General features: G+C 40.1%; 1 protein-coding gene across 1 annotated transcript; it reads left to right on the plus strand.

The window, feature by feature from the left end:
* Positions 1-4,918: 4,918 nt before the first annotated feature.
* On the plus strand, positions 4,919-22,603 carry Acxd (Adenylyl cyclase X D). The gene is made up of 13 exons (XM_076767531.1): positions 4,919-5,176; positions 13,839-13,973; positions 18,195-18,415; positions 19,639-19,795; positions 19,873-20,022; positions 20,092-20,213; positions 20,462-20,709; positions 20,913-21,265; positions 21,430-21,713; positions 21,879-22,032; positions 22,146-22,326; positions 22,394-22,477; positions 22,551-22,603. The coding sequence occupies exons 1-11, from the start codon at positions 5,066-5,068 to the stop codon at positions 22,287-22,289; spliced, it is 2,079 nt and encodes a 692-aa protein (XP_076623646.1). The 5' UTR covers positions 4,919-5,065; the 3' UTR covers positions 22,290-22,326; positions 22,394-22,477; positions 22,551-22,603.
* The last annotated feature ends 597 nt before the right edge of the window (positions 22,604-23,200 follow it).

Below are 23,200 nucleotides of genomic sequence, written 5' to 3' on the forward strand. Positions count from 1 at the left end.
CAACAAATTGATATTCTTGATTTTCGTCTTATTTTGGCTTCTAGAATCCCGCGTTAAAATTTTTCCCACTACATATAAGCATTTCCATAGATGTGAACATATTAAAATATTCATTTTTTTTCAGTTCATAATACCAAACGGTAGAAATCATAAGATATGCTATTTTTTTGTCCTCGAGTGTATCTCTAGCAAGACTCAACATTTTTCTCATTTTCTAAAAACATTGTTTCGAGTTTCGGAGACCCCCAAAACTCAAATATTCTGGAATGCTCAATATACTTTCACCAGTCTGTTCTTGGATCCCTGATAAAGTTCTTATACAAGGCGAGCCACCTTTACTCTTACTCGAACCAATGTAAAATATTTTCTCAGAAAAGTAACGTAATTTATGCCAAATCCATAAACGCAATAGCATCGAGGGTCTTAATAATCTTGAGTTTGCAATGGAAATGTTCCGGGGGTGAATAACTCGGAGAGAATAAAATCAGGTTCACGCTTATCGACGAGGGTTTAATTCATGGATGCACACATTATTTCCGGCAGCAAGAGTACTCACCCGTGAAACGTTACAATGACCGACCAGTTGCCCGTAAAATATCACTTTCACACTCGACGGCAATAACGGGAATCGTGACACGGAACTTTTTGTAAATTTGTCTTTTTTTTTTTCTTATTCGATGTTAAACATTATAAATGACATCGCGTAGCGTTAGAAGCGCCCCGTAGTCCGTGGGTTTATTTTCAAACTTTACTTTTAGTCGTACACAGTTTGGAACACTCGTGATAAAATAAACGGTTGCATAATTTTATCGAGAGCAGAGAACGAAATTGTGTAATTTACAAATTTGCTTCCTTTGGTAATACCGTTTCACGGGAACCACCGAAACGTCGAATTTGCAGGTAAAATTAGAGGAAATAAATCAGAATTGTTAAAAGCCATCGTCGAGGGGCAATTTTTTCTTTGGAACGAAACGGTCTGCGGTAAAAACTATTGTGTCTGGCGCGAAGAATGCGCGATTTTAAGATCCGTATCGGTCGCCATTGTACAAAACTTGAGTCACGGCCAAACGATACGGATCTCAATGCCACGAAATTAGCGGAGAACAAGTCGTGGATCAAAATCGACGAAAGATGAATCACCACTCTAAACGCTCATCTTCGACGAAACTCGGAGTCGAGGTTCTTGAAAATACAAAAGGAATTGTTCCGAACTGTGATCCGGTTTCAGCGAACGTGCATCGAGCATGAATCCGACGGAGAAAGTCATTCGTCGTAATAACAAATACAGTTAAACCAGTTCTACGGCACGTTTTATCGAGCAACTCTGTTGTGCAACCGAAATTTAATTGAACAATTTGCCAACGATCCAGAGCTTTTCAAAATTTTGTCTTTAAACTTGGAAAGAAATCACACTTTATTTTATGCCGTGTTTATTGGTAATATCTTGTAACGTTTCGTGGTTAGAGTTAAATTAAAACACTCTGAGGCTAGATTAGATTGAGTAAAAGAATTGTACTGTTGCGTTTAGTTGAAATAGTTGGTACCGCAGAGTGCTGCTTTGGTGCTGTTATTAAACATATATTGTCAGATTTAAATAATTTTACGGGTAGAATTGGGTTAATTTTAATAGTTGAGCCGTTCATTTTGAAAGTGGCGTAAGTTTATTTATATTCGAATCGAGATATTGAAGGGTTTGCGTTGGATTAAATTTATAGATATGGGTATAAGAGATGACATAGTAGAATAATGTTTTTGGGTTTCTAAGGGTGTCGAATTTATCATCCCAATTAGCATAATTAACATTATTTTAGAAATAATATGTTTTTGATGGCTATGATTGGACTTACGCCATTTTCAAAATAAACGGCTCAATTCTCCAATTACTTAGGGAAAGATTGTATTATATGAACGTCTGTCTAAATCAGACCGCATTGATAAACGGTTAAAATTAGTACGGCAACGTCATTTATCGCATGTATATTTAACGTTGCTATGATAGCCCGGTATGTGGTCGACTTTCATGTGTTCGAAACTATAACAGTTTATTTGTTACGCTGTAAAATCTAATTTTGAGAGGTTTCATGATTCTTACAATAACGTCATTTATCGCGTGCACGTTAAACGTTGCTGTGATGTCACTGTATTCGGTCGACTTTCATACTTGGAATTCCAAAGGTTTATTTATTACGCGGGTAAAATTTTTTTACGTGCATATTGCAATTTTTAAGCGTATCGAAATTAAATTGAAATTAAATATTGTCAATTTTCAAATTGATAGTCTTTATTAGCGTTCAAACGTGGTAGAGAAATTTTCTAGAGGCCAAAATAAGACGAAAATCAAGAATATCAATTTTTCGTTTGAGGTTTCGTTAAAAAGTTATTAACAATTAAATTCAAATATTTTAAATCGTTCTGGAAAAATTATTTTCGGTTGTGGGGGTATATTGCAATCATTTTTAGTCATTATACATACCCCCGAAATCCTACTCATTTTCGAGAAAAAAATTCGAGTAGATACTGAAATTTTTAGACGAAATTAAAAAATTTCAAATCATACTAAAAAAATTGTATTTAGTTACAGGGGTCAATTACAATCATTTTTGGTCATTACACATACCCCCGAATTCCTACGCACTTTCGAGAAAAAAATTCTTTACCGAAAATCTAATGTGAGGCCAGAAATGCTTCCCTGAAATTTCATGTATATCTTTAAAACGTCATAACTTCTGAACGGATTGAAGGGTTTTAATGTTTAAAAAAGCAATCAACGCGTATTTTAGTAGAGAATATGTAGAAATTCTAAAAATATTGAAAAACTTGTTCCTTGACCTCCTAAAATGAGAGAAACCCCATGAAAATGGTTCAATTTTCATACAGCCATAACTCCTACGATAGTGAATATATTTAAATGAAACTTTTTTCCGAAGTAGAGCTCATGGGTACCTACAAAAAAGTATTGGACAACTTTTCTGTAGGGCGTCAAATAAAATTATCAAAAATGAAAAATTAATTTTTAAGAAAAATCGACCAGGGGGTGTAGGTGCCTAAATTTTTCGACGGAAAAAAAAAGTTTCAAATCGTTCTGGAAAAATTATTTTCGGTTGCGGGGGTCAATTACAATAATTTTTGGTGAGTAGACATACCCCCGAAATCCTACCCACTTTCGAGAAAAAAATTTAGTACGGATGAAACTTTAAACGTTAATAACTTTTTAAGGAAGTCTTCATGAACAAATTGGTATTCTTGATTTTCGTCTTATTTTGGCTTCTAGAATCCCCCATTAGAATTTCTCCCAGGGTTGATTGAACACTTTGTATACATTGACATACGAGCAATAGAATTTCATAAAAACGATTGGGCAGCTTTACAGCCGTCATAATCGCCTGAAATAAAAAAATAAACACAGATTTCTAATCTACGTAAGTGCCTCTTGTGTCCCTGCCGCATTGGCGACGCCGGGAATACGTATTAGTTTTTGTTTAAACGGCTACGACGCATGCAAAACAGTCGATTTTCGCATGCAAGTTTTTACGACTTTCGATCGCGATACGAAATAATGGAATGTTTGCTTTGTTCGCGCGTTAAAAGACAATCGAACGAATATTGAGATAGGTTACCAACCAGTTCGAAAAATGTGGTTTCGAGAAAAAGAAACGACATAAAAATCTATGTTCCTGCATACATAGTGTTTCAAATTTCAACGCTTAATTGTTCAATAATACGTTTATTGCTTCTGTAAATTCAGAATTGGATAAAAGGTAAAAATAAAGGGAAACGTGTAGAGCTAATGATAAGTATACGTTAGGCGTTAAGTCGAGGTAAAACTGTATCATTAACCTAATCTTCGATCGATTTCAAAGTGTTTGGAACGTGTGTTTACGTATCGAAAGCGGAGAAAAGATTTACGAGGGGGAGAAAGTACAAAACACAAAAAAAGAACTGACTTATTGCAACACGCGAGGAAAATGTAGAAAATTGATATTTCGAGACTTAAATACGAGACTTGATATATCGTGCATAATGTTACGGGTCAGAATTTTACTTTCAAATTGGTATCCAAATTTGGCAACCCAGTCTAGAGAACCGAATCAATCGTCATTTCTCGAAACACGTTGCGCCTCGAGTGACGTTATCGCGCAAAATAAATCCGATGTCAAGGTTCGTTCGCAGAAAATTCTTCCACCTCGTTAGCGTTCGAGTTTCTCAGTAGCTATTAAATTATTATTAACCGGGGGATTCGTATCTTCAGACATTTCTTATATTATTGCATAGTAAGTGCATCCTGTAGTTCCTCGAAAATTCAAATTTCTCGTAATCCGATGATCAATTGGAAGAAACGTCGAGGTGGGGGTGGAAGTTTCCGTAACACCGTCTAAATCCACGATTTATATTAAGCACGATAAGGAACGACACGACTTCACGGGCGGGGATGACCTAATAGATCCTACTTTACGGCTCAAACTTATCTCTCTGATCGAGGAAATAAACGCTTCCCGCAATTACGGCTCCGTTCGAACAACAACCAGGGATCCACCTGTTTTACTTTCAGTGGCGAGCGCGGTAACGACGCGAGGATCACCCCCCGGAGCTGGCGGGTTCCGGACCACGTCGAAACGGGGACGACTGCTCTCGGAGGACGTCGCGGACGTGATCTCCCGGACAACGACACGAGGAGAGACGGGTATTTCTTTTATCGCTGGCGACCAGTCGCGTCGGTCGCGCGGCTCGAAAAGCTCGGGGAAAACGGTGGGTAGGCCGATCAACGGGGGACGAAACGGGCTCTCGAGGGAGGAGGGGAGCGTCCAGAGTGTGGCCCATTTCCCTTATCACGATAAAGCGCGTTCCACCGAGCGGACAGTCGCCGCGAGAGGCACGAGGGAACGCGAAGCGATCGGCCGCGGAGACCGTTCGGGGCGAATCATTTTCACGAACGATCAGTTCGGTCGTGGATCGTAGACGCGATGGGTCGAACAGCCGCGAGGTCGTCGCCGTCTTGGTCGCCTTCGTCGGTCGAGCGTCTCTGATCGCTCGCGAACGGACCTCGGGGATTATCCTTTCGTGGAAAATGGACATGGAACTGGTCACTCGGGCGTCCTTGAATTCTCTGCGGGCGAGGGACGATGGCCGGATCGTCTCGTCGAACTGTCTCGACGAGTGGACCTGGTCCAGCTTGAGAGTGAGTCTAAACGATATTCCAGAAACGATCGGTCCATCTCGATGGACGTAAATATTCGAGAAGAATTTGGTGTGATTCGTATTTCTATCAACGCTGGAACCACCAAAACAGTCGATTTTAATTCTCGTAACTTCTAACGAGGGGTAAGAAATTTTGTCGATTGGAATTTTTGGAATTCTGCGAGAGAATGCTTATTTTCCATTTTATTTATTTAAACGGGAGATTTGCAGAGGGTTCTCTCCAACCCCTAAATTCTTATTCCTTGTTTTGTTTATACAGTTTCCAAAATTCACGTAATTATTAAATTATTATCGATAACATGGGAGCTTTGCAGAGGGTTGTCTCAACCCCCAAATATAGTAATTCGTATCTTCATATATTTCTCATATTTTTGCATAGTAAGTGTAATCTGTAGTTGCGTCCGCAGTCTGAAGATCGTCTGAATCATTTGTGAATACAAATGGCAGTGCATTTAGCCATACGTTGCATGGAATTTTATCGACTGATTTTTATACACCAAAAAAAGAAAGTGCACTATAACTGCTTCTTCCACTATCAAACCAGTCCAGGATAAATTAACAAATATTTTACACATCCAATGACACGCGAAGTTATACATATAAACAAATTTACCTCTAAAAATGAAAGTTATTTCTCGAATATTTTCGTATCGTCGATTGTTACTCGATCGAATCGAGTAATTGCTTTCGAGAAGAACGCGTTTCTCGACCTTTTGTTCCGTAAACGTTCGATAAACAAACAAAACGTTCGAAAATGGACGCGCGCCGGGAACGTTTCGACCGGATAAGGATTACGGAACGGGCGTTTTAATCGGTGACGATAATGACTAACGCGTTAAGTAGTTTATGGAGCGACTTAAACTCGGACAACTTGTTTACGAGTTTCGTTTGGAATTCTGCGGCGACTGGAATATTAATAAATCCTTGACAGTGAACGTTTCGCGGAGGACGTCGAGAAAAATCCGTCCCGTCGAAATCGCGGCGCGAAACGACGCTCGAACGATTTTATTTCATCGCCGCGACGTCGTTAATTGTTTTAAACGACGCGAGAAACGTGCTCTAAGTGGACAACCTAGAGCCAAGTATGTACGGCGATCGTGCTCGAGTTACATTTTTTTTTTTTTTTCATTTTCTCGCTGGCATTTCGATCTCGATCGCTTTTCATCGTAAACACGATTTTTTTTCTGTGCTTCCGTGGTATTTCGCCGGTGCTCGAGGAAACGTTCCGCAAACGGGCATTAATTAATTGGATAATGTTGGAAAAGCATTGGATAACGTCGGATTAGAGAAGGATGACGTTGGGGGAGAAGATTACGAATTGCATCAGTATATAGAGGAAGTTCCTATCTCTTAATACGGAGAAAATTTCTCTGATATTGCAATTGGTCGTCGATATCTCGATGTCTTTTGATTGCTCGCGATCGAGTATGATGATATTGTCGAGTAGTCGTAACGTTATATCGCGTTTTTCCACGCTCAGGCTAGCTTACATTGGGGAATAGAAAAAAACAAATCGCTGTTCTACGCTACGATTGCGTGAACGGCCTATTTGTTATAGCGTCGCGTTTGTATCAACAAAATGCCTCGATAAAAGAAAAAAAAGACTTATTCAATCTCGATCGCGACCTTCGCTATGCAATCTGTTCGCGGGGAATCGAGTTGATATTGACTCGTTCGGATCTTTAAATCGGCGATACGGGAATTACCGTCTCCATTAATAATTAATGGAAGTCGCACGCGTCGCTTCGATACTATTTTAATCGCAAACAATTCTTATTTAAACGGAACAATGTTTAAAAAAAACACCGATCCCTTTCTCGTTCGATAATTTCCATTGAATCCATTTAAATATTATTTAATACTGCTTTTTAAAATATTATTAACCACTAGAAAGTGTTAGAATATATAATAAAAAATAGATAACGCGAGAAGATTCCGCGTATCAATTGTTTATATCGTTTGCCTTTAGTTTCGATCGAAAATATTGTTTTGTTTATGATAATAATTGACATTTAATTGAAATGGTATTAAAACGACGACTCTGAAAGTGACTCTGTTATCGTGACGTAATCGTCTTGGGTAATTATTCTTCCTTTTCCTACTCTTCAATGTACAAAATAACAGTGGATTAAACAAACGCGCGAACGATTATTTTTCTAAATAACGTCACCGAAAACATTTTTCAGCGATCGCGTTATCAACGAATACTCGTTATCGATAGTTGCAATCCCGCCGCACAGGAATGCTGAATATTTTCGGATCCAGGAATATCGATTCGGTTTTTACCGCGAGGTGGTCGATTAAAAATGAAATTTACTAGTTTTTTCGTCGTTGCGAATAGGTTTCTCGATGATCCAAGAAGCGATTTTTAGATTTTCGTTTATTTGTAGGCGGATCCCGGAGCAAATCAAAATATTTCAGTCTTGAAAATACTCGAAACGTCGATTCGTTTGATATAAAAGGTATTTCAAATAATCTTTGAAACTACGAATTTCGAATTTATTTAATCTCTACTCGATATTAACAAAATTAATCGGAGAATTTTCTCTTTAACAATTCTCCTTTTCTTATTTCAAATCGTTGAAATATATTTAAAAATTTCGACTCCGAACGTTGTATTTCTTCGTTTTTATTTCGCTTCTTGCGACGCTCAAGTATGATTTTATTTGTTTATCTGGCAACTATATTGCTCGATATAGGGGCGTGACGGTTAATTAGTTAATTAAATAGCAGGAAAAACTGGTAGCCAATGTATATGCATGTAGATCAACTGCGATTAATTAGTGTGTACGTATATATCAGAACATAATTTCCCATTCGATTTTTATGGTATTGGTCGCGAGACACGTGGCCTGGCTGCGTCTATTAATTAACGTTAGTTCTATATGAACGAAAAATACTCGAGCGATGTTCATTCTAAGATAAAGGTAAACACTGTAGGCAAATGGCGCCTTTATTCACGCGTGCAAGCACTGCAGGTTTATTGGAGCAGAGCACTCCACGTGCTACAACCCTGTTGCTTAGGCTATAATATAACCTATGCTCCACACGTATCCTAACTGTCTGCGTCGAATAAAAAATTATACGCTCGGTGAGATTTAACCCAGATATTATCCGATGACATTAAAGTATTCGATATTACGATCCACATAGTTCGTGCAACAGAAGTATTTTTTTATTACAAATGCATCCCGAAAGACAGGAACCACCGTACAAAATTTTAAGTAAACCGGATGAAAGTTGACCAAATTATTGAGCTGCCCAGTCATCGTCATCTGCTTCAATCGAACGTCATGCGTCGCTCTTTTCTGTTTGCGTCCATATTGCGTCTGTCTGTGGTCCAATTTTAATATCAAGGACCTATTTGTAATAATCCCGAATAGCCATCGTTAAGTCGTGTATGGGTACATTTCATTCACCAGATTAAATACATCTCAATTCACATAGCGATCTCGATCAAACCACTTACCATTCGTACGAAATACTGCGCTGTATTCTGCTTTACCACAGCAGAAATTCTAAGAGAACTAAGCAATTAGATTCTTCCAAACTAAATCTTAACTTTCTCATTTTTGCGAATTTTAATATTTTAAGGTGTCGTTCTTAAAACCCCTCAAGCATCGAAACAGAGATAAACAAATATTTTTTCCCAATCCATCACAGTGCCCCACCCCCTCTAAATCCTACAAATAGAATTTTATTTAATATTTCGAGTACAACTCTCCGAAACCAAAAACGGGCGAGGTAACATAATTTACCTACGATAATTGCACCAGAAGAGAAGAAAAAGGGGATGATGGGGGGGTGAGACGGTCGGAGTTCGAGATTGAAGATCAATATTCGCCGGACCGAAAGGTTCGCCGCGAGCTGCGGGCGAAATGCACGAAAACGCAAGCGCGAAACGCACGCGAGGAGAGGAGAGGAGGTTCTATCGAAAGTTTCGACTCGACGTCGAGCTGCGTTGGCTCTGGCGCCTGGGTGCTTTTCCGCCGTTGGAGACCGTGGAAAGGAGACACAGACGGCGGCTTGGGTGGAGGCGCGGCTGCGCCCGACGATACACCTACGGTTTTTTTATCGTGGCTCGCTCGAGCTCCATAATTCACGCTGCGCTCGACGCACACGCGCCGATTTTCCGTCAGACCGCCGGTGACTGCCGGAGATACGCGCACGTTGGACACGCGCGGGCCCACCATCCGACGTCCCTTTCGACGAAACAGTGCCGAGATGTGGCGTACGACGAGCTAGTTTTCTGTGAATCATGTGTCGATAAAACGCACGACGGACCACCCATGGACCCGCGCTACTTCGAGCAACGAGATTGACGGAAACAGAGGACACCGGAGGTAGGACTCCTGGCGACGTTTACGGTTTCGGTTTTGTGACACCTCGTATCCGCGATTGTGACCACGCGCCGACGTACACCCACCAACCGCTATATTCACGCTTTGTCTGCAACCAGCCAGTTCTCTCGATGTATACATTAATTTGCAGTGGACGTTTGGACAGTTTCTGTTTTCTGTAAATGAACGCAAGATCAACGACCTCTTTCTAACGTCGGGACTGGGTACAAATTATTTAAAATGTCTATTCCGTTTTCGATGTTATCGTTTCTACTAAGTGAAAGTCTTCGATATCGTACGATAAGTATTATATTGCGACGATGACTCAAATTAATCGCAACACTTTTACTTTAATTAGTATTTACAAGGTTCAGTTAGTTTCCGCTGTGGCATAGATAGGAACTAGTTTGCCAACGTTAGTCGTTTAAATACTGCAATATTTGCAATTTTGCAACTACTAATCTTTCATTACGTTCTTCGAATTATTTTCTGATATTTCGGTCAGGTTAACGTTTGTGATTCTCGCGAACACACCTGTACTTCTCGGGGGAAAATATGGTAGTTTTTAATCGCTGTTTGGTTCCATTCTGAAGTTATTCGTATAATTTGGATAATTTTAATTGGAAATATTGCGTAATTCTTTGAGAAACAAGTCTTTTCATAGAGCAACCGATGTTCAATTTCGACGTTTGTGGTCCTTGCAAATTTTAGTTTTAAAAACAAGGGCACAGAAAGCAAGGCACTCAAGGTTCCACTTTGAGGTTGTCGGAATAGGGAATTTCGTAGTTGTATAAATTTTTTGTGACCGCACGTCCTTGTACCTGCATCACACCTGCTTGCCTTCGAGGCGCGATAGTCTCGAATTTTGTATCGCGTTATTACAAAGGCAGTCTCTTTGTTACCGAAACAGCGATTGTTTTCAATTAGAGTAATTCGTGTGAACAGCAATTGCGATCGAGCACACCTGTAAAGAACCAACACGTCCTGAATTGCTTCTTGTGCTGTTTGGTGAAATCGGGGACATAGGTGGTAGGGCGCTCGAGGTTCCATTTTGGGATGTTACCGAAATAGTGTTTTCTATATTTAGATCAATTCATGTGATCCGTGTGCCAATATTGATTGTGATCGATTTTAAGGTCCATGGCTTTAAATAGAATCGAGGATAAAGCAGATATCACACTCCAGATTCGTTTCTGAGGTTGTCAGGATTTAATCTTGCAACCCTCATATTCGAATCTGTTGGATTAATTTTTGGTGTCCCACGTGCCAGCAACAGTTGCGACACGTTGGTCCTGTATACCTTCGAGGGGAATCCTTCCCCTTCGCTGTTTAATCGAAGGATACACGAGATTCCCTTTCGTCGTTGCGTTCGAAGTAGCTTTTTCTTTGTCTTCTTTCATCCTTCAACTCGAGTTACTTAACGAAACATAGTAACCTCTACCTTTACCCCTCCCTTTGTCAACCAACCTGTACAACTCGAAGGTACAACCATTTGAAATCGATTTTAATAATCCCACTGTTTACCACAGTCGAGGAATGCTAGACGTTTTCTTCGAACGCTGTTATCTGAATAGTTATCTATTGTTATCTGTTTTACTTTTGTTAAGGACCATCGAGTATCGGTTTCCTGGTTTATTAATAACACTGACCACCAGTAAACAGGAATTTCTATCGTCAACCTTTCTTCTTAATCGCGTTTGACTACCAACTGACTTCTGAAATCGTATAGAATATTGGTGACACGCGATCCATCGAATCTCGAAAGTATAACAGGTGGGAAACTCGAGGTTATCGTCGAAATAGCGACTAATATCCTTATCTACACGTTTCGTTGATCGTATCGATCCACTTTTTGTTTTAATATAATAATTCTCGTTACACTACTTTGTCTCTAATAACTAACAGCATGAACATCATTAAGCTTTACGAAGCACATAAAAGGTGTTCTTAATGCGACCGTCGATCGGTAGGTTCAAAGTTTGAACAATTTTGTTTCTGGAGCCGTGCCGTTAGTCAGAAACGAGTGAACAAGCGGTAAAGTACGCTGGACGTTGAGACAGCGATTTCCATTTGGGTGATTCAGTGAACCTTCGGGAAGAAAGAACTATTTCGAATCGATTCGTCGTGTTTTACGGTGTCGGATAGCGCCCGTGGATGCGCGAACAGGTGCAAATTGACGGAGGTGTCAAGTACGATCGCGATTTGTTTAACCACGAGAGATCCTCGTGACTTTTTAGTGGTCTGGTTCGAGCGCGAGACCAACCGACGTCTTTCCGACTCGTTCTCGAAATGGATGTCACGCGATGGCGTATTTTTCTACGGCGGAATCGCACATGATTCCATATCGGACGTCGCGTAGGAAATACCGAAGGATTTTTCCTTCGATTCGGTGTCCTCAACGAACACGGTTGCACGCGTCAACGGATCTACGCTCAACGGGGCCCCGAAGCCATCTATCGGGTCTAGAAATTAATTTCTTAACGCTAGAACTACCTGGAATTTTTCAAACTTTACTTCCATTTATTTATTTCCATTACATTAATATGTATCTTCGAGTATCTATCGTTTTAGTTTCATTGCTACAAATAAATAACCTCAAAGAAAACTCGAAAAGTAACCAAAGAAATTTCAATTTGAGCACAGAACACTTTTGGAACATCGAGAAAAATCGAGATCAGGCGAAGACCGCCATTTTCATTCCTAGGACCTTGACCTTTCGCTATTAACACTCTCGATCGTCCGAAAGTCGACTACGTTTCGTTTCTGCGAGTCCGCCATCTTTGTTTAGCGATCCAAGAATAGAAAAAATCGTCCGTTTATGCTTTGAATAGTAATTATGCTATAAAAATGAACAGGAAACTCTTGGGAACTCGTGGGACCCTGAAGCTGGGATCTTCGTTAGCTCGATCGGTAGATCTTATGGTTGCGTGGCGTGTACGACGATATGGAATTTCATAATAGAGCCTCGTTAAGCGTTAGGCTTCGTTATCGTTACGTCCCTAGTAGCACAAAAATATTAGATAAATATTCTTTTGAAATATTGGGTAAATATTTTTTAAGCCACGTTTCTTCATATGAGAAAAATATCGGATCTGACTATTTTATACATGTGCAAAAAATATAAGCTAAATATTTAGGGAATATAAACGAGACATTTAAAAAATGTAAAGTAAATATTCAGGGGATATAAACTAGATATTTGTTTCATAATGTGAAATAAATATTGTCTGTATATTTAAAAGAAAATATTTGTTACCTAATATAAAATAAACATTGTATGTATATTTGAATATTAAAAAAAGATTGAATCTCTTTTTAATATCGTATGAATGTGTATACAATATTTTGTGCTACTAGGGGTAGATCCGATTTTCCGCGATCGAGACGACCTTTCGAAGTGATCCGCAGGCACAATGGAAACGTCGTAAGCTATAGTGAAAATGGTACGACGATGGCGGACAGACGCAGGATCGAAAGGATCCCGGGAACGCGAAACCTGATTTATTTTTTACGATTTCCATTCACCGGTTCGGACGATGTAGACCGAGCTTTCCCTGAATCAATAATCTGCTACTTCGAGGTATGCGCGCGGTGTGTTTTTTCCTCTCTTATCACGTCGATTATAAGTACACGCCAGGTATTATTTTAGGCGAACGAACGACAGTGATGGAGCACTTGCGCCCACTTGATGATTCAGTTTGCAAATATGTACAAAGCTATTCCGACGTGCACGCGCGCACGCTTTTAAAAGACATTCCAAAACCGATTCGAACGCCCCCGTCGTTATTGTTCATTGTTTTTTCGACCTTTTTTTTTTATCCTTTTCCGAAGGACCCCCGTTGTTAACCTAAGTTCGACGAAATTTCGTCCGGACGTTAACGAGGCGGGTACACTTGGCACATCATGCGTTAAATTTAAATGATCGAGTGAAAGTCGCAAGAACGGATTACTAAATTGTTCGTCGCGTTACTCGCGGAATATCGATTCGAATTATGGACGAACAGTTGGGTGAATCATCCATTGACGTTCGTGAATTAGAATTCCCGATAAATCTCGAAGGGAATTGAATTTTACGTGGATCTATTCTCTTTTTTGATAATTATTTGGAACAGTAGTAAAACGACGCTTGATCTCTTTTCGTTTATTTTTGCAACTGGAAGTTTTCCTCGATCGCGACGCGGAGAATTGAGAATCAATCGTATATCAAAAGTGTCGTCACGGTTATCGTTGTTAACTTTGCTAGAAAGTTCAAACATCGGTCACACGTCGAATACATAATCTCACGTGAGCTTTCACTTTCAGAAACAGTTCAAATACAAGAGCCTAGAGAAGCTGTTCACGTTATACCAGAGGAAGGTCCAATATGGTAATCTGTCGCTGTTCGGTCTACTGCAACTGGTGCTCGGGACCACGTATTGTTTGATCTTGGTTACAGTGGTGAGCTTAAACGAGATGCAACTTGCACGTTAAAATATTTTATTCTAGTTTTTTAGTCACGTGATCGCATTGCATTTGAAACGAGACCAAACACGACCGTATTTACTTATTGCAAAATTCTTACACATTTTTCGAATCATGATAAATTATCAGTTTCCAGAGAAGCATTCGATACTACACTGGTCGATAGCAAATATGTATCCTTCGTGTAAATAGTCCTGACCCCAATTGCGGGAAAGTTAAATTAAAATATTGGTGCCAGCAAACTACCGTTTAAAATTTATTGATCAGTAACGTTGGTTTAATTTCGTTCTTCGCTGTAAGTTGTCGAGGAAAATAAATTTTAAATGTTCTGCTTAGAAGAATGCAAATAATGGCATAACTATAATAATGAAGATAACGAGTGGTATTTATGGTAAAGATACACTAACTTTGGTGTTTCCCTGTCGTCAAACTCTAAATATTTAACAATTTTAAGTGACGTTGCTTCGATGTTCTAAACTCGTGACAACGGTCGACTAATTTTCAAAGAACACCATCTAAAAGTTTTCGCAGTCTGCTAATTCTTATAGATCAGTTTGATGTCTGGTTGACTTTGTATGAATAATACGAAATGCATGCACATAAATTAAGCAACTTGCGTATGTATCTACATAAATTATATTAAACGATTTTAAATTCAAATAACCCTTCGATATTAGCATTAAGGACTGGAAGAGAAAATGTATCACTCGTCATTTCGCAAATTGATCTATCAACTTTTTCGTTTCATTTTAAAAAGTCACCATTTTGGTCCACTACGTTTTACACGAAACGTGCAGAATGGCAAATTATCATTATTTTACTTTGAATAAAATCGCTACATATTTCATAAATGTGAGTAGAAATGGATGAGACATTGCCACACGAGAAATTACATAGTTGCTTGTCAGAGAATGATCAAAAAAGGCTTAAGAATACACGTTTTACAATAGTCTATCCCCTTGAAGCATTAGAATTGTTATCTTTGAACTATCTGTGGGTGTCGTGTAGTTATTCAAGAAACTATTGGTGCTATCAGTGCTGCTTTAAAGGCTGAATATCTCAAAACTATTATTTCGTTTGAGAAAGCCGAACTTAAATTCTCATACAAATTATAACAAATTTCGTAGAGTCTAGTTTTCGATAGGTGTTGCACCGAAAAAGTAGTTCTATAGTTTAAGGGTCACTAAGGGTCAGTTACGAAAAAAACATTGTCTCGAGAAATAGTTGTAACATTGGAGAAATTTGTATTTTGAAATTCCAAGTTTGAATTTAAATATTCGAAACGCTGACCTTGACCTGTTTGTTCTTTCGTGCAAAGCGTGGTGACAATTTGATCGAATTTTTTAAGTAATCACTTTTGTCATTATCTTATCGTAAATTAGTGCAGAGTATTACGATAGATGCGATGTATACAACTTAATGAAATGTTGTTTGTTTACGTGTCTTGTGCTATAGTATTCGTTAACACTAGATTTACGGAAGCCATCAATTTGACGGATGTCAGGTTCCATATTTAAAATTGCAGAACACGTAAATATTATTTTTTAACAACTTATGTTGAATCTGATCGATTCATTGGCCTGAATACATATTCTAATTAAAAGAAATGCTCGTAAATCTAGTGTTAAGTTACAGTATAACGAGTATGTATCTCGCCTAACAATAATTAAAGAAGATAGAAGAGAACATATAAGATAAACCTGTGCTGCAAGTTTCTGAATAACCTTGAACTTTAGATCATTGCATTCGTTCAATTTAAAAAAAAAATGACATTCAAGTGTCCTTGATGCACCCACGTGACACCAAAAAGATGTCTCTACGCTATTTAAATCGTGAAATCAGATAGCGTTTACCTCCGTGCATTTCTTTTCCATCTTTAAAGATCAACAACTTACACAGAATTACCTGAGATTGCCCCATCTTATGTATTGATCTATAAACGTTTTCATTTTCATGACGCTTTTATTACGTAAACAGCAATAACTTACCAACATTACATAACCATCTGGCCACGATGCATCTTTCTATACGCGAGCGTCACGATGTCCAATTTTCCTCGAATCGATGATCTTCTATCGTCGAGGTGTGCCGTACCAAGTTCCTGCGATCAGCGAACTGTCCAAGTGTTTCCAAAAAAAAAGAAAAGAAAAATTACCAACCCCCAACCTCGAATACAGTGGAATAATTTCTTCTCGATTGTACACGATGAAGTCATCGTCACTATTTGTATTGCCTCAGCGCGACCAGCCGATCGACAGTTGTGCAGATAAAGGCCAGTTGAATTTCATCCACCAACTAGTATTTCCTACGTTCGTCGATATATCTTTGAAAGATCATTACCAATGGATTGGTTACATTTTTCTCTGTGGAAACGAGTACAAACACGACCCTGTTCGGACTACTTTCAATTACAAGTTACGCGGGTAATTTTTGAAAAATTTCGAATCACGGTCGTGTTTGTACTCGTTTTCACCGGGAGAATCTCGTCGATCCGGCGGTAATATTTTCACGAAGATGAAACGTTGTCGAACGGAAATAGTAGTGGTAATTATCACGAGCGTAATGGCGAGTAAATACAGGGGAAGTACACGAATTGGACGGTTAGCGTCCTTGCTGTAGAGCGGAACAAATTAAAAGAAATTTATTCGGTTAATTGTGCTAGAAATACGAAACGGTGCCATGGAATCGACGATAACAAAGAAATTACTATTTCCCGGTGCGATAACGGATATTTAGCAACAAGTTAGTCCTGCAATATTTGTAACAATTACAAGTATGTATGCACGTGTGTCAACATCGGCTAAAAATAAAATACTGTACAGTGGAACGTCAATTACCCGAATGACTGATTATCGGAACACGGAATGAAGCATGAATCTATATCGTCGCCAGCCAAATGCTAACACTGTTGACATTTTGAAATTGAAGTTTTCCTCCTTTGCAATACATTAAAGGAGAAGCAAAAATTAATATCGAACGTTTAAAAAAAATTGTGAAATATTATTGTCTACTATTTCTTTTATTACGTTTGTAAATTCGATCTCATTTGGAACGAATTCGTCTTCCAATTAGTTCGAATAATCGGACGTTCCACTGTCATTCGTTTCTGACGGACGATCGTTTGAAATTGCACGAATCATCGCGGTCAGAATGTCTGAAAATCCCGGATACCGTTGCTCATGATATCGACGTAACAACCAATGAATGGATGATTCACCGTTCTTTGAAAGAAACAAGCTTTTATAAGCCAAGAAGAAGAAGCAGCGACCAGACCTTTCCAACGGAAATATTAACTTACGATTCGTAAATGCGTATAAAGACTATGAATTATAGACGATTGGAAAATGGTTACACGGTCTGATGAGATTAAAATAGATCGGACTAAGTCAGATGGAAGATCCTGGGAGCTGGAGTCAATCAAGGGAAACAAATAATCCATTCGAAGCTAAAGAAAAGATGAAGCTCGAGTGGAACTTTCGTGTTTTGAAATTGTTTCACGGGCAAAGAACTATATTTAAATATTTTAGGATATAGTTTACCATCGACGATACGTTTTTAAGCGTGTCGAAAAATAAAAATCACGCGAAAATCACGTGCAACGTCCACCATGTTCCGAAACATCTCGTTCAATAACTCGAGATATTGACACAAGATTGACCTCTTAATCTCCCATTGAAGAAAACGAGGAGCTATCGAGCATTGTATACAAACAGTGTAGTAGTCCGCCATCGATTGAGAAATGTAAAATGTTCCGTGACTAAAAAATATTAACCATTTTGCAGATCACATTCGTCCCTTCGAATACAAATTTTACAATAAATAAGAATAAAAATAACGTAAAACGCTTGTTTAAGTCACGAATAACATCAGAAGGGACGACAAAACGACATTGTATGCTTCGTGAAAGGATTAGTTTTGAAGTTAAAAAAGTTTCAATAACTCGAGATATTGACACAAGATTGACCTCTTAATCTCCCATTAAAGAAAACGAGGAGCTATCGAGCATTGTATACAAACAGTGTAGTAGTCCGCCATCGATCGAGAAATGTAAAATGTTCCGTGACTAAAAAATATTAACCATTTTGCAGATCACATTCGTCTCTTCGAATACAAATTTTCTAATAGAAATAATAAAAATAATATTGTATGCTTTGCGAAAGAATTAGTTTTAATCAATGGAATCTTTTCCACCACCAGGTCAGTATAGAGAACTGCGTACCGGACGTGATCGTCCACAGCGTGGGCAGCGCGCTGCTGTGTCCAGTGATCGCGGTCTCCTTCCGGTTGAAGATTATCGCGGAGAACACCTATATGCCCGTCATGCTGTCCTGCCTGATCGTGGTTCTGTTGGTGATCGGCGATTTGGCCGTTCCGTTGTACTACACCCTCGCGTACACCGAGGACTTACCACCGATAAGGTAAATGAGATAACACGAGGAACTGCCCTGCTGCTGCTCGCCCCAAGGCCGCCATTTAATTATCGTCGGTGGCCCCCTTCTCGTTTTAGTCTCATGGGTCGTTTCCACGAAACCGCGGTTACGAAAGATCGGCTGCTACCGGCTTATCGGCATTAATCTCCACACGGTATAAGCTCAGTGGTTCTTAACCTTTTTAAATTCACACGACACAGAAATGGAATTTTATACGTCTTTCTAAATTTCGATCTTATTCGTGGGAATCCTCGGTAAGGCTTCCTAGCAAGTCCAACCTTAGAGCGTATACATATACAGGATGTTCGGTGAACTCTGGGAAAAATTTTAATGGGAAATTCTAGAGGTCAAAATAAGACGAAAATCAAGAATACCAATTTGTTGATAAAGTTCTCGAAACTGAGTAGGATTTCGAGGGTATGTCTGTTGACCAAAAATGCTTGCAATTGACCCCTGCAACTAAAAATAATTTTTCCAGAACGATTTGAAATTTTTGAATTTAATTCTTAATAACTTTTTAACGAAACCTCAATCGACAAATTGGTATTCTTGATTTTCGTCTTATTTTGGCCTCTAGAATCCTCTATTAGAATGGAGTTAGAACGGAGGGGTCAGTGAAGCGACCTCTCTGCTTGGCGAGTACGGGAGGTGACGTCGCGGGACCACCTGTAGTTTCTCCCAATTGAATAGATTGCCAATAGATTCTCTCAATTGGCAAAAATAGGAAAGAATCTTGCTAAACATTCGAGGTAACAGAGTTTTGTGTCGCGTGCACGATGGTTAAGAATCGCTGTTCTTGGTTCTACGCACGATGTTGCAACGATCCCGTGAGATACTTCCTCGAACGTGTTTCCCCGTTCGCTCGGGGAATTTGCCGGTAGGTTCTATTTCTATCGAACGCGATGAAGCCTGATAAGGAATGTGCCGTGAATCGTTATCTTTCGTTATTTCTAACGAGACCGGTGCAATAAATCTTTAGCGCAGGGGTGTTGGTGTTGCCACTTGTTCCTGTTTTTTTTCTTTCTTTTTTTTTATCAGCATCGACGCGAACGAAGCTGACGAACGCGATTCCCATCGCGATCGAGACGTGTAACTTTTATTATTAGATCTCATCCGGCTAATTGCGAGCCGTTCCACCTTTCCTGCTAGCGAACGCGTAGCCATGAACTTCCCGCTCTGTACCTACCCGTGTAACTGCGTTTCTTTTTTAGACCGGCGTACGCAACGCACGCGCTACTGGCTTGTTACATCTTCCTGCCTCTCACGGAAAATCTGCACGCTTTCATACTCGGGATCACGGCTACCATATGCTACCTGACCACTCTCTCGTTAATCACGTACAGAAACACCACCGATTACACTACCAAGGTAAACCACGATCCCCAAACGACTTCGAACAGCGTACTTCGATCCGATCGAACGCATTTTAATCGCAAACTTTTCAGATTATCACGGACACGATATATTTCGTTTGCGTGAACGGCCTAGGATTATACTTTCGATTCATGAACGAGGTTTGCATCAGACGGTCTTTCCTCGATCGACGGAAGTGCGTCGAGTCGACGCTGCGACTGACTTACGAAAAGGATCAAGAGGTAGATTTTAACCGTAAGTTTGCCGCGACGGTGTTCGAAAGATTACTGATACGCCATAAAATTCTTTAGGAACAACTCACACGGAGTATACTGCCGCAACATATAGCTGCGAAGATCAAGAAAGACTTTCGAGATATTTTCAAGTTTATAGAGGAGCACAAGAAACCCCCGCCCAAGGGACGGTCTCACAGGTACATCTTTTTCATCTGCGAAATTATCGTTGAAACTGTGGACGATGTTCAGAACCGTTTCTTCCTTTCTTAAATTAAACTTTCCTTTATCGCTGATAGTTGCAGTCTTCCGCTTCTTTCTCTATTAGATACGGTTTCTAAATTTTTAACGATAGCCTTTGTTCCAACCGTTACGTACGCTCGAATCGTTAGATTCGTTAATTTTAAAGTATGAAATTGCAACGCAAGCGTTTACGTTTCTTTTCCAGCGACTTGTGCGTCGAGACGCACAAAAACGTCAGCATTTTGTACGCCGACGTGGTGAATTTTTCTGGACTGACCGTCGCGCTGCCGGTACGAAAATTGGTGGAAACGTTGAACGACTTGTTCGGCCGTTTCGACGAGGCTTCCGAGAGGCACAATGTCCTACGAATAAAGTTCTTGGGTGATTGCTACTATTGCGTGAGCGGGGTACCAACGCCGAATTCCCAGCACGCGAAAAGCTGCGTGGACCTAGGTACCTTTGCACGATATTTAAAATTAAAAATCGATTTCCAAACCCGTAGTCCTGTCACTAACAAGGGACCATCCCGAGGTGTAAATCTCCTTTATGAGAACTACATAATTGCGAAGTTTCATCAAAATTGGAGATTTGCACCTCGGGATGGTCCCTCGTAAGATCGAAAACGTCGCTCCACTTGCCTATAATCTGTGGTACAGGACTCGATATGATCAAGATCATCAAGGAAGTGAGAGAAAGACTACGCCGTGAATGCGGAGTGGACGTGAATATGCGGATCGGCGTTCACTCTGGCAGCATAATATCGGGGATTCTAGGCGCCAACAAATGGCAGTACGACGTTTGGTCCCGCGACGTCGTTATAGCTAACAAGATGGAGCAGACTGGTAAGCCGGGCAAAGTGCACGTCACCCAACAGACGCTGGACCTGGTGAACGCGACCGAGTACGACTGCGTTCCCGTGGAGTCGTTGAACGACGAGATCCTGAAGAAATACGACATTCGTAGCTACCTGATCACGCCCTCGACGCCCGCTGACGCGCCGACCACGCAGGTGCGTATTTCCCAGTGGCGTAGGAAGCCACCGGATGAACGAATGGTAAAAATTTACGTTGAACAACGTTCGAGGAGTTCCTACGCCACTGATGTTAATCTTCGACCGTACGAGCGAACTTCCGTTGAGCGTTTCGCATCGTTGACAAGCGAACCTTGTTGCAGAACAACGAGAACAACTTGACTGTCATAACACCGGATTCATCGCCGGTGGCCAACAGGCATTACGTGAGATTTTACAACGTCAGGTCCACCAGCGTCACGTCCAACTCCAGGAACAGCAGACGTTTGACCGCTACTATAAATAATCATGTTGACGTGCTGGCCAACACCTATAGACGGCGGACGCACTTCATGGACGCCTGTTTGAAGGATTACCATTTGATGCTGAAAGCCGCGGACACGGAGATGGAGAATGCTATTAAGCAAATGCCGCTCACCAAGTGGGAGTAAGTCCGTTATAAAGAATGATCTTGAACGATATTCAGAATAAATTATGATATAGTCGTTAAAATCGCTGGAATCTAGTGGTTGTTTTAATAATTGGAATCAACGAAATCTAAGCGCTAGAACAAAAGAATGTTTTCCGTGCGTTTTATGGTATTCCTTTTCAGACAATGGTTCAAATGGGAGCACATAAATCCATTGTTGTTAACGTTTCAACAATGGAATTGGGAGATCCCGTTTCTGAAGGAACCGGACCCGCTTTTCAAATTTTACATCAGCTCCGCTACTTTCGTTCTGATATTTATGGGACTCATTTACTTGGTACCTACGCTTTCTTTTTCCGAGTATGTTCCCTTCGTACGAACGTCTGTTTCTAGTAACGCAATTGAGATTATGGAGGCGCATAAGCCGTATAACGATCGATTAACTTTCAGATGGCATGCAAGCACGGCAGTCAGTTATTCGGTAGCTATGTTATTTTTGATCGCTTTACTGCCGATAGCCTGGATGCATTTTGCGTGGAACTGGTACAAGGACCCTCACGACGAACACGAGGGGCAAGTTCCCCATCCTCGTAATAAATTATTGTGTTTTCTGTATCAGAGCAGCGTGAAGGTCCGTATTCCTTCGTCTTTCGTTGAATTACGCAGAGAACCATATTAATTTTTACATCGTGTATTAGGTTGTTTGGAGCGCGTATCTCAGGACTATTCTCTACTTGGTAATAACGATAATGTTAGCAGCGTGTGCCATGTTTGATATGATCGTAAGTCAACGACAAGATGCAAAAGGTACTGTAGCGAATAGAATCAGGTGTAACTTTAACATTGTAATTTCAGTTCGAATGTAAAAACGTGGACAAGCTTGCGAACAACAATATAACGTCTAACGTAGCTGAGTCTGGCGCATCTGATCTCGACTGTGTAGCTACACCTTGGGTAAGATTATTTAGCAGGTACTCGTATGCCGTAGACTTTTCCTTTTAGCCTGAATTCTCGCATAATATAGAACGTTATTTTAAACATCGTACAATGATCGTTTCTTTATGTTTTTTAGCAAATGACGCAAACTTGTTCCTTGGCAATCCTCACAAGTTTTTTATTTCTGAGAGTTCATTACATCCTAAAGCTAGTAATAGGCATCGCGGTAGTGGGATTTTATTCAGGGAATGTTTGGATACATCGTTCGAATTTGTTTCAGGTAAATCTCGTCGCCTGTAGTCAGTTTCTTAATTTCGTTAATCGTGTACGTTAGTCGATATTTGGTCGTTGCCTTCTTTTATTTGCTACTTTGTTTCCCACAGTCGGGTGACAGGTGGAATCCACACTTAGAACCAAGACTGGCGCACATTTTAAGCGTAGTTTTCCTTACATTTTCTTTGCATCTCATTGATCGTCAGGTGAGCTTTCCCGAATACAAAACATTCCCGTTGTTTCTTTGATACAACGCGTACGCGTACGTTAACCTGCATGACAATTTATTCAGGCAG

The sequence above is a fragment of the Colletes latitarsis genome, chromosome 6, assembly GCF_051014445.1.
Source record: "Colletes latitarsis isolate SP2378_abdomen chromosome 6, iyColLati1, whole genome shotgun sequence".
NCBI lineage: Eukaryota > Metazoa > Arthropoda > Insecta > Hymenoptera > Colletidae > Colletes > Colletes latitarsis.

Excerpts from the sequence above, each read along its gene's own strand:
- Acxd (XM_076767531.1), top strand. The coding sequence starts at position 5,066 with ATGGACATGGAACTGGTCACTCGGGCGTCCTTGAATTCTCTGCGGGCG. Across the intron at positions 19,796-19,872 it reads CCACCGATTACACTACCAAG|ATTATCACGGACACGATATA; the intron begins GTAAACCACGAT and ends CAAACTTTTCAG. Across the intron at positions 20,710-20,912 it reads GAAAAGCTGCGTGGACCTAG|GACTCGATATGATCAAGATC; the intron begins GTACCTTTGCAC and ends TCTGTGGTACAG.